Raw genomic sequence first — 13,741 nt, 5'->3', positions numbered from 1 at the left:
TCGATGAGAAGGGAAACATCTTCAATGGGAAAAAGGATGGTGGGGAATGGAAGGATTTATACTCCTTGTAGATGGCTGGTCATTTGCTTTCTTTTAGAGAGCCGTTGAGGCCACTTGGAGGTTTATCTGCGTCCTTAAGGTGTCCTTCAGGTGTGGCGCCTTCTTGGATGCAGGAGGGACCCAGGGCCGAAAGCATCCAGCAGCCAAGAAGGCTCCATACACCCATTTGCACCACTCAGGTGACCCTGAGGACACAGACAAAGCTCCCAGTGGCCTCAACGGCGCTCTACAAAAAAATGCAAATGACCAACGGTCCGCAAGGCGTATAATAAATCCTTCCATTCTCCTACCCTCCAGACAGAGCTGAAGAAGCTTCTGGGATGAGAAGCGAAACGTCCTCAGAGGAGAAACAAGAAAGTCCAGTTGCCTCTTGAAAAAAAAACCACCACCACCACCACCATGATTTGGAAGATTGCGAATCCCCACATACAGAGTAGATCCATGCATTAATGAAACCCAGCAGCGCTTTAGGCGAGGCCTTTTCTCCTCTCCTCCCGGCCGCCAGGGCGGCGCTGCCGAGCTCTCCAAAGAGACGCTCTTTCTCGGGCGCCGCCTCGACTCGCTGCCCGGACTCGGCGCATGCGCAGCGGCGTGGCCAGCCTTCCCGAGTGCGCGGCGGCGTTGCGGCAGTCGAGACAAAGGCGGCCCCGCGGGAGCGTCGGGGCGGAGGCGAGGGGGGGGCGCGCATCCAGGTAGCGCAAAATGGGGGAGGGGGAGATCCGGGAGGGTCACGCATCGTGAGGGAGGGGGGGTCCCCTCCCGGCCGTCTGCGGATCAGCAACCGGGCGCCCTTCAGCTGCTTCCCACAATCCTCCGCGGTGGGCAAGGCGGGGGTGGGGGGGTGTCTTTTGCCAGCGCCGTTCCCTAAACGAGGGTCCCGGGCCCGCCGCCGCCCCCCCTCCCCTGGCTAGATGAACTGGGGGGGGTTCCCCTGCAAGATCTGCCCCACCCCCACCCTAAAAGTCCTGGAGGGGGCTCTTCTAACGGACCTCGAGGGAGCCCACCTTCCTTTGCGCGGAATCCAGCGGGCGCGCCCCTGCCCGGTTGCGCCTAGCGTGGCCTCTCCCGGAAATGCGAGCGTGGGGGGGGGAAGGAAGGTCCCCATTTTGGGCTGGGAATTTCCCCCTCTGCGCTTGCAGGGTCGGTCCTCGCTTTTGTGTCCGAATCCAGACCTTTCCTCTCCTGCGCTTCTTCCCCCCCTCCTTTTGGGAGCCTTGTGGGGGGGGAGGGGGGAACGTCATCCCAGCATTTCTGCCTGGGGTGGGGCTGGACTAGAAGACCTTCATAATCCCTTCCCAACTGCTGTGGGAACGTCTTTCGCCTGGAGAAAATTGGGGAGGGTCCAGCAGGTCGTTCAACGAGGCATCCCCTGCAATGAGGGATCCAGCTAAGGAAATGTAGGGTTCTTCTGGGGGAAAAAAACAGCTTCCTTTTTTTTTTTTTTCAGCCTGCCTCTTTTCTCTCTCTCTCTCTCTGTTTGCAAACAGCTCAAAGGTCTAAGGTCTGGCCTGGGCTTTTTTTTTCTGCCATACTTTCCGCCTTCGGGTTATTTGCTGACAGGAAAAAGGTACGTATTGTTCGTCTGTGGGGGTTTATATCCTGCGTGGCCCAGTTTTTCCCTTTGATAACCCTGTAATGTAGGCTTGGGTGAGTGAGTGAAGTTGAATCCAGATCTCGTTTGAGCCTTTTTCCGTCACTTCAATTGCACCGGAGACAAATTCCTTGTGTGTCTAATCACACTTGGCGAAATAAAATACTCTGTTCTAGTTTATTAAACAGAGCATTCTCAAGTCCTTTGCCATTGTAATGGATAGCCAATGGGAATTGTAGTCCCCTGGCCTTTGGGAGCACTGCTGGTGGGGGTCAGATGGTTAAATGGTGTTGCATTTTCTGAGTGAAGAGAGTTAGAAATTGGATGTGGGGTTTATGTGGCCACGCTGGTCGTATGCCTTTTTGAATGCTTCTCGAATGTTAACGAGCAAAGGCCCAGCCATGAGGACTAGAAACTTTAAATGGCAGGAATTGGAAAATGCAGCAACCAGGCTTGGATGACTTTAAGTTCCTCAAACAGAATACAGGTAGTTAAATCTTAGCAGCGGGTGACGAGTAGCAGAGTCGAACTTTGCAATTCTTGAAACGATGCAGGTCTGAATTGGGCGGAGAAGAGTTCGGGTGCAAATTCTTCTTTCCTTCTAGCCTAGGAAAGCGAGCTGTGGGGTGCAAGACCTCCTTCCTGCCTTGAGAGAGATTTAAACTGGTGTGCGATGGAGAAATGAAGGTCAGGAACTCGGAAGCATCTGCTGGGTCCGTCATGTCTGCAGGAGAAGCCACAGAGGCTGCAATGGAGTCCCCCAATGCCCAGTTGCTCCATCTTGAGCAGAGGATGGTGGCGGCCGAGCAGAAGTGGATGGGCTGTGAGAAAGCTGTGATGGAAATGGGGAGCCAGCTGGAGAGCAAGCTGGCCGTGTTGGGGACCATCTTAGAAGAGAACAGTGTGTTGCAGCGGAGGTTGGAGAACCTCGAGAGCCTTTTGAAGAACCAGAACTTCTGGATCTTGCGATTTCCTCCGGGATTTAAAGGAGAAATCCCCAAGGTAACTCTGTCCCACTGGAGCGGCCTGATTCAGAGCAGAGTCGGGACTCGGCAGAAACGGTTTGGGAGGAGGCTACAAAGCATGACTGGGCTTGCAAATGAACCATCAGCAAAAGTTTGGTTCTACTTTGAGCTTCACAGCTCAGCCTGAGAGATAAATTCTATGGCATTTCAGTTAGCTGTATAGTTTATCTCCCCCAAATTACAACGAAGAAGCCATGGTTTCTTTGGCGTGAATCACAATTCCCTCTGCTTTTGGACAAAGGCAGACTGGCTAGTTGAAAAGAGGACGATCGTCCGCTCTCCAGTTTATGACTGTAAGGAAAAAATGACGACGGCTGGAGTGATTTAGACTTTTGGCACCTTCAGATTCTGTAAGCTGTAAAACTAGTCCGTCAAAAGAATAAGCTGCTTGTTTAAAAGCTGGTAGTTTTAAATTGTTGTAAGCCGCCTAGGGTCTGGTCATAGTGAGCGGATGGCCATACAAACGAGTTTTAGAACTGAAGAGAAGATTAGCCTTTAGCTTAGGGTCTAATAATATAAAAATGCAGGAGAAGGGAAATGGGGTTGACTTGATGGCACATGCACGGTGATTTTTTTTTAGCCGTCTTGCTTTTCTAGGTGCCCTTGAACTTCAGTGATGCTTCAGTCCATTTCAACGAGCAGGAATGGAGGAACTTAGAAGAATGGCAGAGGGAGCTTTATCGAACCGTCATGAGGAGCAACTATGACATGCTGGTCTCGCTGGGTGAGGACTTCGATCTCTTGTCTATACGTCGACTTGAGTTATCCTCTGCGCCCTTTGTTGCCCAGCTTGCCTAGTTTCCTAACCACCTGTTCTCCTTTCCTGTGGTAGATCATGCCATTTCCAAGCCTGATATCCTATCCCAGATGGAACAAGGGGAGGAAGTGCGCATGGAGGATTCAGAAGTCTTGGAGAACCGGGAGGTACCTAAAGATCCCAGCTGCACAGGTATGTTGATGGCACCGGCCGACGAAGCTTTCTAATTTCCAAATGGTCCTTTCCAGTTTATCGCTGGATCGGTTTTTGGTGGGAAGAGAAGAGCAATCCACGCCACTTCCTGGACTGCAGTGTTGCGGCTTCCTTATATTAGGGCCTGAACTTGTATTTTACTTCATCCTTGACTCTTTACTTTCCCGTCGCAGCAAACTATGGACTTAGATATGTTGGCACATATGCATAATCAAAGCAAATGCCCCTTGTTCAGGAGACTACCCAGTACTTCTGATGGAATGGGCAATTACAGAAGCTGAGGCTGAAATACATTTGTTAATCTGTTGCGTCCTCAGTGCTGTCCAAGTTTGATTGTTTCTTGCAGACGTTTCAAGACCCAATTAGATAACAATACTAGAAGGGTATGGGAGGAGGAGCAGGAGGATTGTGGGATGCTTGGTGCTCTCTCAGCTTGGTTGTTTTCTTGCAGACATTTCTTGGTCCAACTAGGGTACATCATCAGTGCTAGAAGGGAGAGCGATGTGAATAATAATAATAATAATAATAATAATGTTGGAAAGGACCTTGGAGGTCCTCTAGTCCAACCCCCTGCTCAGGCAGGAAACCCTATACCATTTCAGACAAATGGCTATCCAGTCTCTTCTTAAAAACTTCCAGTGTTGGAGCATCCACTGCTTCTGGAGGCAGGTTGTTCCACTGGTTAATTGTTCTAACTGTCAGGAAATTCCTCCTTAATTCCAGGTTGCTTCTCTCCTTGATTAGTTTCCATCCGTTGCTTCTTGTCCTGCCTTCGGGCACTTTTGGGGAATAGCATGACTCCCTCTTCTTTGGGGCAGCTCCTGAGATATTGGATATTGCAGTAACATGCCTTGCAGTGTTGGAAGAGGGAGGTGGTTTGCCCTTTGTACTTCTTCAAAGCTATTCTATACAGGTAGTCCTCTCTTAACAACCAGTCACTTAGCAATTACGATAGACCTCTTCAGAGTTACTTCCAATTTGCTCTGGAGTACTGATGTCTGTGCCTTCCCTGTGGTCACACGATCATATTTTGGGTACTTGGCAATCAGCTTGCATTTCTGGGAATTTGGGTGGGGTTTTTTTTACTAGTTTCCAGCATGCGCTCCTGGTTTCGGGCAAAAAAGCGCCTGTTAAGTAAAATGTGTTCATTTATTGACTGGGGCATTTGCAGCATGACGACGGTGTTCGCTTAAGAGTTGCCACAAAAAAATCAGGAGCGACCTGCTTAACAGCCACCACAATTTCCAACCATAATTCCAGGCTCAATTATCATTGTAAATCAAGAACTCCTTGTATAAACAGAGCAAACCCTTCTGGTACCAGTGATGTTACCTAGTCAGGTAATGAAATGTCTGGAAGAAAACGAGCAAAGACCAAACAGTTCTTGGAGTCAGATATTCTCTTCTGTTTGTTAATCTTGGTGGTGGTGGTTGTTATTTTTCCTCCTGTGTGTGTGCAGCTTCCCCTGTGGATGTGGCAGAGGTTTCTTCTGGAGAGGGAGAGGTGGAGGAAGAAACTAATCCGTTTGTTGATGTAGCAGATGCTTCTTCCGGGGATGGAGAAGCCGAAGAAGAAACCAACCTGTTTGTTGATGTAGCAGATGCTTCTTCCGGAGATGGAGAAGCGGAGGAAGAAAGTAATCTGTTTGTTGATCAAGAGAATTGCTATGAAATGAGCTTCATTGATAGCGCTGGCCTCGGTGAGTTTTGCTCCTTAATATTTGCCCGCAGAGCCTCAGCCATCGACCCACATCCTTTTGTGGGGCAATGTAACAAATCATAACACAAATCCCCTTGCGATGTGGCAAGTTTATCCGATCCTGTCCCCAAAGTTGGCAATTTGTATTCCATGTGTTGACCTGCCAGGAGGGAAAGATCCTCGTTCGACTATGAAATTTGCTATCGGATATGACAATAGTCACCAATTTTAATCATTTTTAAAAGATTGGAGAAATTAATGGAGGATCCAGTTATTGAGGGCTACCCAGAACCAGAGATGCCATATTTTTGATGACGGCTATCAGGCAACAATAATGGAAGAAGGCTGTCTTTCTTCTGTCTTCTTGCAAGCTTCCTAGAGGTGCTTGCCTTTTTGCAAAATAGTTGTTAGCCTGATCTTAGTCTTCGGATCTTTATGTTGTTGTTACATCTCCTTTGCTTTCTTGGATTCCTGATTGGATGAAAAAAAGTGGCAACGTTTTGTCCCAAAGTTGCTTTTTTTTCACGAGGCAACTGGACTTTCTTGGTTTGTTTGGAAGATGTTTCAAGAAGCTTCTTCAGCTCTTGAGGCAACATTTTCTTTCTTTCTTGGCCAGGCAAACATGATATTTTTAACCGAGCGACGATTTGTCATGTTTTAAAAATACTCGGTCTTTATCAATTTATCCACCACTTAGTCCTGCTTTTAGGTCAGAACCTTCCTAGAGGAATGACTTTGCGCCGATCTATTTTTTTTCTTAAGCATTTAGGCCAAACTGCAGTGGAGGCAGCTCTTTTAGGATCTTGAGGTAGGAAATCAAATTTGATCCCAGAATATCCTAATAATTAACATAAGGCACATTGGTAAACTGTGAAGTTATATCAAATAAAAAGGTACAGTTGTTTGATTGCTGGTTGAAAACACTCGGGGTGTCATTTTCTTTATTCTGCAAAGAATATCAGATTGTTCGACATAATATTAAGGAAGAAAAAGAAGAACTGCACATTAAGGAGGAACCATGGTCTCCTGGAAGCCCCGGCAGTGATGAATGTGAGTGTCATAATCAAGTGGAAATTTTTGGTCTTCCTGGGAACCTTAATTGGGGTGGGTGGAATATTCCAGGAGTTCAAATTGGTGTCCTTCGTTACTGCCTGTTATACTCTTATGTGATTACTTTGAAAGGGATTTGGCATTTACTTCATGGTGTTCTGTTTTAAAGATGTGGAGTGGCTTGACAAGCAATGCTTTGGCATCTCGGACAATTTAAATTGTGGCAGGGAGAAAGTGGAACCTACGAGCATTTCAAGTGACTTTGGTTTCCGCTGAGAGAGCTCATGGAAGACCCTCTGCCCACTGCACTGGGGCCTGGGGAGGTGAAGCAGAGTAGAACTTTCTGATTTGCATCTCTTGTGCACAGATCCACCTGTTGCAGTCACCATTAAACAAGAAGAGGAGTTGTGCATTGAGGATCCGGAGAGTTTGGCTTCGCTTGGTGAGTGTTGGATAATAATGGCAAAGTACAGCAATTCTTTAGCCTAACCAGGCTTTCCTACAGTTGGGGGAGTATTTAGTCCTTAATGATGTAGAGGATGAATTCCACATGGTAAGTATAGCATATTTTTTTTTTTGGTTACAGCTTGAAAATGTTATTCAGCCCACAAATACAGGTAGTCCTTGGGTTACGACCCCTTGTTGAGTGACTGTTTGAAGTTACGAGGCACTGAACAAGTGGTACTTGAAATTTTAGCTGTTGCAGCCTCTTGTGGTAACACAGTCTCCATTTGGAAGCTTCTTTGCTGACTTCCCACAAAGCCGGCCAGGAAGGTCACAAGTCGTACTTTTAAGTCACGCCTGTTACATTTCTCCTGAAGAGCCCCATTACAGAGATCCCAGGGATCTTTTGTACTCCATTGCATTCCACATTCTGCCAACTTAATCTGCCTGCAGTCCCCACCAACTCACTCATGCTCCCAAACGGCCATCCGTGGCACCCATGCTGTCCCCAGCTGTCCTTGTTTGCGACTTCCACTTCTTCCGACTTCACTGTGCGGTCCTGAAGTTACAGTGGCAATCAGGACTGCTGGGGTTGCTGTTATTAAGTGATTTGGTCAAATGATGTCACAATGTATCACTCGGTGATGAGAATTCCAGTCTCAATTGTGGTCATAGCCCAAGGAGTACCTGTAATGTATTCATAGACGCTTTCATTGCCAGCGATTTTTAGCCTGTTTTTTTTTTTGCCCTTCAGCTAATAGTGAATTGTAGAACATCTCCTTTTCAGATTTTGGTTTCTAAACTGAAATCTTTAGAACCATGGGTAGGGCTTTTTCCCCCCCCCCCTTAAAAGAGTGGTTCCTTTTTGCCTTAGCTGGGCACCCTGTGCTACTACAGTCTGTTGAAGAGGAAGAGGGACAGAAGACGCCAACATCCTTGATGGCCTGTCGGAATGCTCTTTTGCATGATGCGACAGATGACCCAGAGCAGAAAGAAGGCTATGTAAAAGGATGCCTTGTTCAGTGTGGCAGATGCACGAAGAACGCTGCGCACCAGGAGACCTTGACCGACCACCAGTATAGCCGCAAACGGAAATTCCAGTGCACAGAATGCAACCGGAGTTTTGCTTTTGAGGGACAGCTGTCCCAACACTTGCTAATCCACGTACCCGGGACACAGTTCCATTGTACCGAATGTAATTTGTGTTTTTCGAGCCAAAAGGCGCTGACGGTGCACGAGCGTGTCCACGCAGTGGACTGGCCACTGCACTGTTCCGCGTGCAACAGGACATTTTTGGACACGGCAGCGTTTGACCAGCACCAGCTCTCTCATGCGCCAGGCCAGGTTTGCCGGTGCGTCGAGTGCAGCGTTTACTTTACCGATCCAGCAGCTTTGGCCGAACACAAGCGAATGCACTCAGAAGACTGGCCTTTCCGGTGTGCTCAGTGCGACCGAACTTTTGTCCATGAGGGCTTACTGTTGGAACACCTTCAAAATCATAGCCGGACCAGGAGTCGCCGCTGCCATATCTGTGGCTCATGGCTATCTTACAAGGGGTTGCTGAAGCATACTGGGGCCCAGTTGTATCACTGCAAGAAGTGTAATACTTCTTGCCAGGTTCAGGGGTCTGACACAGTGACTGTTAAAAATGCCAAGAAGCCAGGCAAAGGTAGTTCTTAGTCCTCGTTAGGCTGTCTCCCGAGTGTATATATATATAAAAAAATTCAGATGCAAAGATTATTTTTGTGGATTCCTCTTCTTTAAGGCAGTTAAGAAAAAGTATGAAGGAATGCACTTGGATATATATGGTGATAGCATGGGAGTCCTCATTCTCCAGGATTCGGCAGCTCTGGATTGGAAAGGATGTTGTTGCTGTGGAATAAGAAGATCTGCTCCTATTAGCAATGGAATATAGAGGATGCTTCTTTTAACTTCTTACCTGCAGTCTCCGAATCTCCCTTTCCCCCCAGTACATCCAAATTTGATTTTTCTTGTGATCAGCTGGGCAGTGTCCTTTTGACCGTTGAGTTAAATGTTGGAAATGGCGACCTCTTAACATTGTGTGAGGGCTGCTTTGCTATCTGTAAAATAGGTTTGCTTCTTAGGCATGCATAGGAGAGGAGCTTGTGGCGATTGGACTGCTACTCTTGCCATCCACTTATCCAAGTCACCTTTTTGTTTTCACTCTGAAGGCCCTCTCCATACGAGGATTCTTATCACTTGGTGATTCTTATCACTCGGGACATTCTCATGATAGATTACTGTAACCACCGTAGAAAGAATATTCTGAAAAAGTTTCACAGCGGTCAGATAGTAAATGGTTGAAAAACAAGCTATAAACTCAATCCGGATATATAATCTCTGAAATATTTTCTGATTTTGTTATCACACATTTATAAATACTCAGTATTCTTCCTATGCTATGTTTCCGCTTTCCTTGGTCTGAGCTTTTCCATGTGTGTTAGACAACAGCAAAGTGGGCTGGGTGTATGTGATGTAATCTCAACATATCCTGAGGATTTCAGGTTGCAGAAGGTGGCTTTATTTTTTTACTCCACATCAGGAAGAATATATTAGTGTTTTCACTTCTGGAGTTGTTATATATATATTTTTTCCTGAAGCAGTCACTAAGAGGTTTCGATTCATTGTATGCTAAAAGATTATACTGTGTGCTTATTCCCCTGATTTTTTTTTTTTTTTGCTCTTAATCCATTAATTTTCCTAAACGCTGTTCCTCATTTGAGAAATATACCAAACCATACTTTTTTCAGGGTGATGGTAGTTTGGTTGATTCGGCTGAAGAAGCTGCTTTATGGTATGGAGGAAAATCAGTCAACTTGCCTCCATCAAGTACTTCATTGCTTTTGTGAGTGTTTTTAATATTTGCTTCGTCATTAAAATGGTTACTTCCCTCCAAAATAACTGGATTTGGATTTTGTGGTATTTTTTACACACCTTCCTAATTTAGAACTTTATTTTACTCCTGAGGCCTGTTCAAAGTGCTAAACTTACTAGCTTCAAATTCTATTGGAGTTTGCAATAAGATCTTAGCAGAGTTTGTACTATCAACTGCTCTAGTCTTGGTTATCGGCAAGGCTGGCAGATAGAAACTGCAGAAAAAGACCGAGTGGTCCATCGAGTCTGCCCTTTTGAATTCTTTGTTATTTTTGTTTCAGTGTATTTGTTTTTTAATTATTTTGTCAGGTGATGGACATATTTATCCTAAGCATGTTTAAGCTCTTTACTGATGATTGGCCCATGCTGTTAGTTGGTTCCAAGCTTCCACTACTATTTCTGTGGAGTAATCCTTTCTAACATTACTTTTGAACTTTCCTCCTATCAGTTTAAGACCATGCCTTTGTGTTCTTGATTTTCGCTTAATATTGTAAATGCTGCCTTCCAGAACCTTATTCACACCCTTACTATATTTAAACATTTCAGTCATGTCTCCCCTTTCCATTCTGTTCTCCAGGCTGTACATGTTCAGTTCCTCCAATCTCTCCTGAGATATTGTCTCTCAGACCTTGCACCATTTTTCTTGCCTTGTCTCTGGACTTCTTTATAGTGGCACTTTAAAGTGCTTTTCCAGTTTTCATCCAGGCCATGTGCTGACAAGATGTTTCAGAATAAACATTTCAGGATGAGGGAATGGATCTTTCGATGAGAGACAGCTGATTTCCAAGATTTAGAAGGCCACGAGTCTGGGGATTACTTTGTTCAAATGAACTTTTAAGTGGTAGTTCCTCTGAGATCATAATTCAGAGAAAGACGAATATCTGCCAGCCACTCAAGATTGTGCTCAAAAAGATTGAGCGAAGCAAAAGAGGGAACTCAAGATGATTGGAGTAACCTTGAAAGAGCTACATTATAAGTAGTCCTCGACTTATGGCTGGTTTCATAGTCACCAAAGTTCTGAAAGACCTGGGTATCTGACCCAGACTTCAAGTTCTGATGGTCTGACAACACCCGCATTGCATGATCACGTTTTATGATGCTTTCATCAAAAATTGGCATTTACTTCTGTTTTTGACAAAACCATGCCCATAGCGAACCATTGGTTTGCTTAACAACCCCAGTGGGTAAAATCACCGTAAAATCAAGTCTAAAATCAAGTCTATCACATGACTTATCCATTTTAAAATCGTCATGAACTAGTCATAATTCAAGGACTTCACGTATCCTGGAAACCGGTTTGAGATAGCTTCCTAGGGCTACCATGAATCAAGGAGATGCGATGGCAGTTGTAGAACAGTAATGATTAATTCTTTCAAACGTCTTCTGTCCAAATCCTTGGATATGAATGCTTTTGGGGTGCTCATCCTGGTGGGTCAAACATTTCCCTCCAAGTGACTGGCAGTTGAGGGACGCCAAGGAGTGGGGGATATTTAGACTGTCCACTCATAATCACCTGGACTGTGCAATGTGTGGCAAATAAATTAGATGATAGATAAGAGGATGGATAGCATAGATGGATGGGTTGGATGGCATGGCATAGATAGGATGGATAAATGGATGGGTAGATGAATTGGATGGAGAGCATAGATGGATGAGTGGATGGAAAGATAAAGCCAAATGTTCCCAAATGGGACTTTTTAAGAAGGTCCCTCTTGGGTGGAAGGCAGACCTCACAACCATCCTAGATTGCCATGGGGCCATCATGGATCCCTTTTATCTCTTTCTTGATGGAAGCTGGGTGGGTGCCTGAGGAGAGGCCTGCCTAGTCCCCCCCCCCCCAATTCCAGCTCTCCTCACCCTCCGGCTTCACAGCCTGTCAGGGCCACCTTTCTCCCATCACTTGATCAGAAATCTCAGCCGAGCCAGAGTAGAGGCTGAAGAGAAAGAGAGGGAAAGAGGGAGAAAGAGGGAGGGGGAAAGAGAGAGGGAGAAAGGGAAAGAGGGAGAGAAATGGAAAGTGGGAGAGAAAGGGAGAGGGAAATGGAGAAAGGGAAGGTTATGGAGAGAAAGGGAAAGTTATAGAGAAAAAGCAAGATAAAGGGAAAAAGTGGGAGATGGAGAGGGAAAGTGAGGGAGAAAGGGAAAGAAAGTGGGAGAGAGAAAGATGAAGAAAGACAAAGGGGAAAGAAAGATGGAGAGGGAAAGAGAAATGGAAAGTGAGGGAGAAAAAGATGGAAAGAGAAAGTGAGGGAGAGAAAGGGAAAGGAAGTGGGAGAGAGGAGGAGAGGGAAAGGGAGAAAGATGGAAAGAGCGAGGAAGAAAAGGAGAGAAGGACGGAGAGGGAGAAGGGAAGAAAGTGGGAGGGGGCAAAGGGGAAAGGGAGGGAGAAAGGGAAGGAAAGTGGGAAGAGAGGGAAAGGGAAAATGAGGGAGAAAGAAAGAGACGGAAAAGGGAGAGAGGGAGAAAAAGAGAGAGAAAAAAAATCAGAGCCGCCGTTTCCCGCCCCTCAGCAAACTCCCCTCAGGCAGAAGCGACCACACCCTTTGGCGGGCGGCGCTCCGTCTGAGGCGAGACGGGCGTTTTCCCGCCCAAAAGCGCCGCCCCGAGCGCCTCGTTCCTCCCGCCGGCAGGGGTCGCCCAAAAGCGAAAGAGGCGGGACACTCCACGGCCTTCCTCGCCTCAGAGCCACAAGGGGCGGGGAGGCGGAGCTTGTGGGGAGCGCCTCCTGCGCGGGGCACGACGGTCCCTTCCTTTCCTCCCCTCCGTCAGAGACGAGAGAGCGAGGGGGGGGGGAGAGAGGGAGGCAGGGGGCGGGGCTTGTAGGGAGTTCCTCCGGCGCGGGGCACGACGGTCCTTTCTTCCTCCTACCCCGTCAGGGCCTGGGCGAGAGAAATGGAGGCGGGGCTTGTGGGGGAAGTTCCCCAGCGCGGGGCATGACGGTCTTTTCCTCCTCCAACCCCCCCCCCAATGTCCGGACGCGGGCCTCTAGGCCTCTCTCCCACCCCCCTCCCCGGAAGAGCGCATGTGCGCGTCTCAGGCGGGGGGGGCAGGGCTTATGGAGAGGTCCTCGGACGCTAGACATGGCGACACTTTCCCCCCTCCTCAGGGCCTGGGAGAAAGAGACGGAGGCGGAGCTTGGGGGGGGGGCACGGCTTGCGGGGGAGCGGTCCTCTGGCGCGGGGTACGATGGTCCTTTCTCCCTCTCCTCAGGATCTGTGCAAGAGATGGAGGCGGAGCTTGTGGGCATGCCAGTCCTTCCCCCGCTCAGGGCCTGGGCGAGTGAAGGAGTCGGGGGGCGGGGCTTGCGGGCACGACGGTCCTTCCACCCTCTCTTCAGGGCCTGGGAGACGGAGGCGGAGCGTCGTGAGGGGGGCGGAGCTTGTGGGCATCACGGTCCTTTCCCCCCCTCCTGAGGGCCTGGGCGGCGGAGCGTCAGGGGGCGGGGTTTGCGGGCATGACGGTCCTTCCACCCTCTCTTCAGGGCCTGGAAGAAAGACGGTGGCGGAGCGTCGTGAGGGGGGGGGCGGAGCTTGCGAGCATCACGGTCCCTTCCCCCCTCCTGAGGGCCTGGGCGAGAGACGGAGGCGGAGCATCGGGGGAAGGGGCGGAGCTTGCGGGCACGACGCTCCTTTCCCCCCTCCTGAGGGCCTGGGCGACGGAGCGCCAGGGGGCGGGGTTTGCGGAGTATGACAGTCCTTTTCCCCCCCCGGCCTGAGCGAGAGAGATGGAGGCGGCGCGTCGGGGAGGGGGGGCGGAGCTGGCGGGCCCTGGGCGAGAGGGAGCGAGGTGGCGCGTCGGGGGGGCGGAGCTGGCGGGCATGGCGGTTCTTCCCGCCGCCTCGGCCTGGGCGAGAGGGAGGGAGACGGAACGTCAGGGGGTGGGGCTTGCGGGCATGACGGTCCTTCCCCCCCTCCTGAGGGCCTGGGCGAGAGGGAGGGAGGCGGAGCGTCAGGGGGTGGGGCTTGCGGGCATGACGGTCCTTCCCCCCCTCCTCAGGGCCTAGGCGAG

At 48.8% G+C, this 13,741-nt stretch overlaps 1 protein-coding gene across 3 annotated transcripts; it reads left to right on the top strand.

The window, feature by feature from the left end:
* Positions 1 to 596: 596 nt before the first annotated feature.
* Positions 597 to 9,763, top strand: LOC120320120 (zinc finger protein 777-like). Of its 3 annotated transcripts, none has more exons than XM_039369581.1 (9): positions 597 to 752; positions 1,508 to 1,627; positions 2,257 to 2,653; positions 3,274 to 3,400; positions 3,509 to 3,625; positions 5,106 to 5,345; positions 6,299 to 6,394; positions 6,762 to 6,836; positions 7,713 to 9,763. In XM_039369581.1, exons 3-9 carry the CDS (start codon positions 2,333 to 2,335, stop codon positions 8,516 to 8,518), a joined length of 1,782 nt encoding a protein of 593 aa, XP_039225515.1. In that variant the 5' UTR covers positions 597 to 752; positions 1,508 to 1,627; positions 2,257 to 2,332; the 3' UTR covers positions 8,519 to 9,763. The 3 variants fall into 3 exon arrangements, with proteins under 3 accessions (XP_039225515.1, XP_039225517.1, XP_039225516.1); XM_039369582.1 differs by having other exon boundaries at positions 631 to 752; positions 1,548 to 1,627; XM_039369583.1 differs by lacking the exon at positions 1,508 to 1,627 and having other exon boundaries at positions 616 to 752.
* The last annotated feature ends 3,978 nt before the right edge of the window (positions 9,764 to 13,741 follow it).

Source organism: Crotalus tigris, unplaced genomic scaffold (assembly GCF_016545835.1).
Source record: "Crotalus tigris isolate CLP2741 ecotype Arizona unplaced genomic scaffold, ASM1654583v1 scf7180000021169.355214, whole genome shotgun sequence".
Classification (NCBI taxonomy): Eukaryota; Metazoa; Chordata; class Lepidosauria; order Squamata; family Viperidae; genus Crotalus; species Crotalus tigris.
The sequence above is the reverse complement of the archived record's forward strand: the minus strand, read 5'-3'. Positions and strand labels throughout refer to the sequence as shown.

Excerpts from the sequence above, each read along its gene's own strand:
- LOC120320120 (XM_039369581.1), top strand. The coding sequence starts at position 2,333 with ATGAAGGTCAGGAACTCGGAAGCATCTGCTGGGTCCGTCATGTCTGCA. Across the intron at positions 2,654-3,273 it reads TTAAAGGAGAAATCCCCAAG|GTGCCCTTGAACTTCAGTGA; the intron begins GTAACTCTGTCC and ends TTGCTTTTCTAG. Across the intron at positions 3,626-5,105 it reads TAAAGATCCCAGCTGCACAG|CTTCCCCTGTGGATGTGGCA; the intron begins GTATGTTGATGG and ends GTGTGTGTGCAG.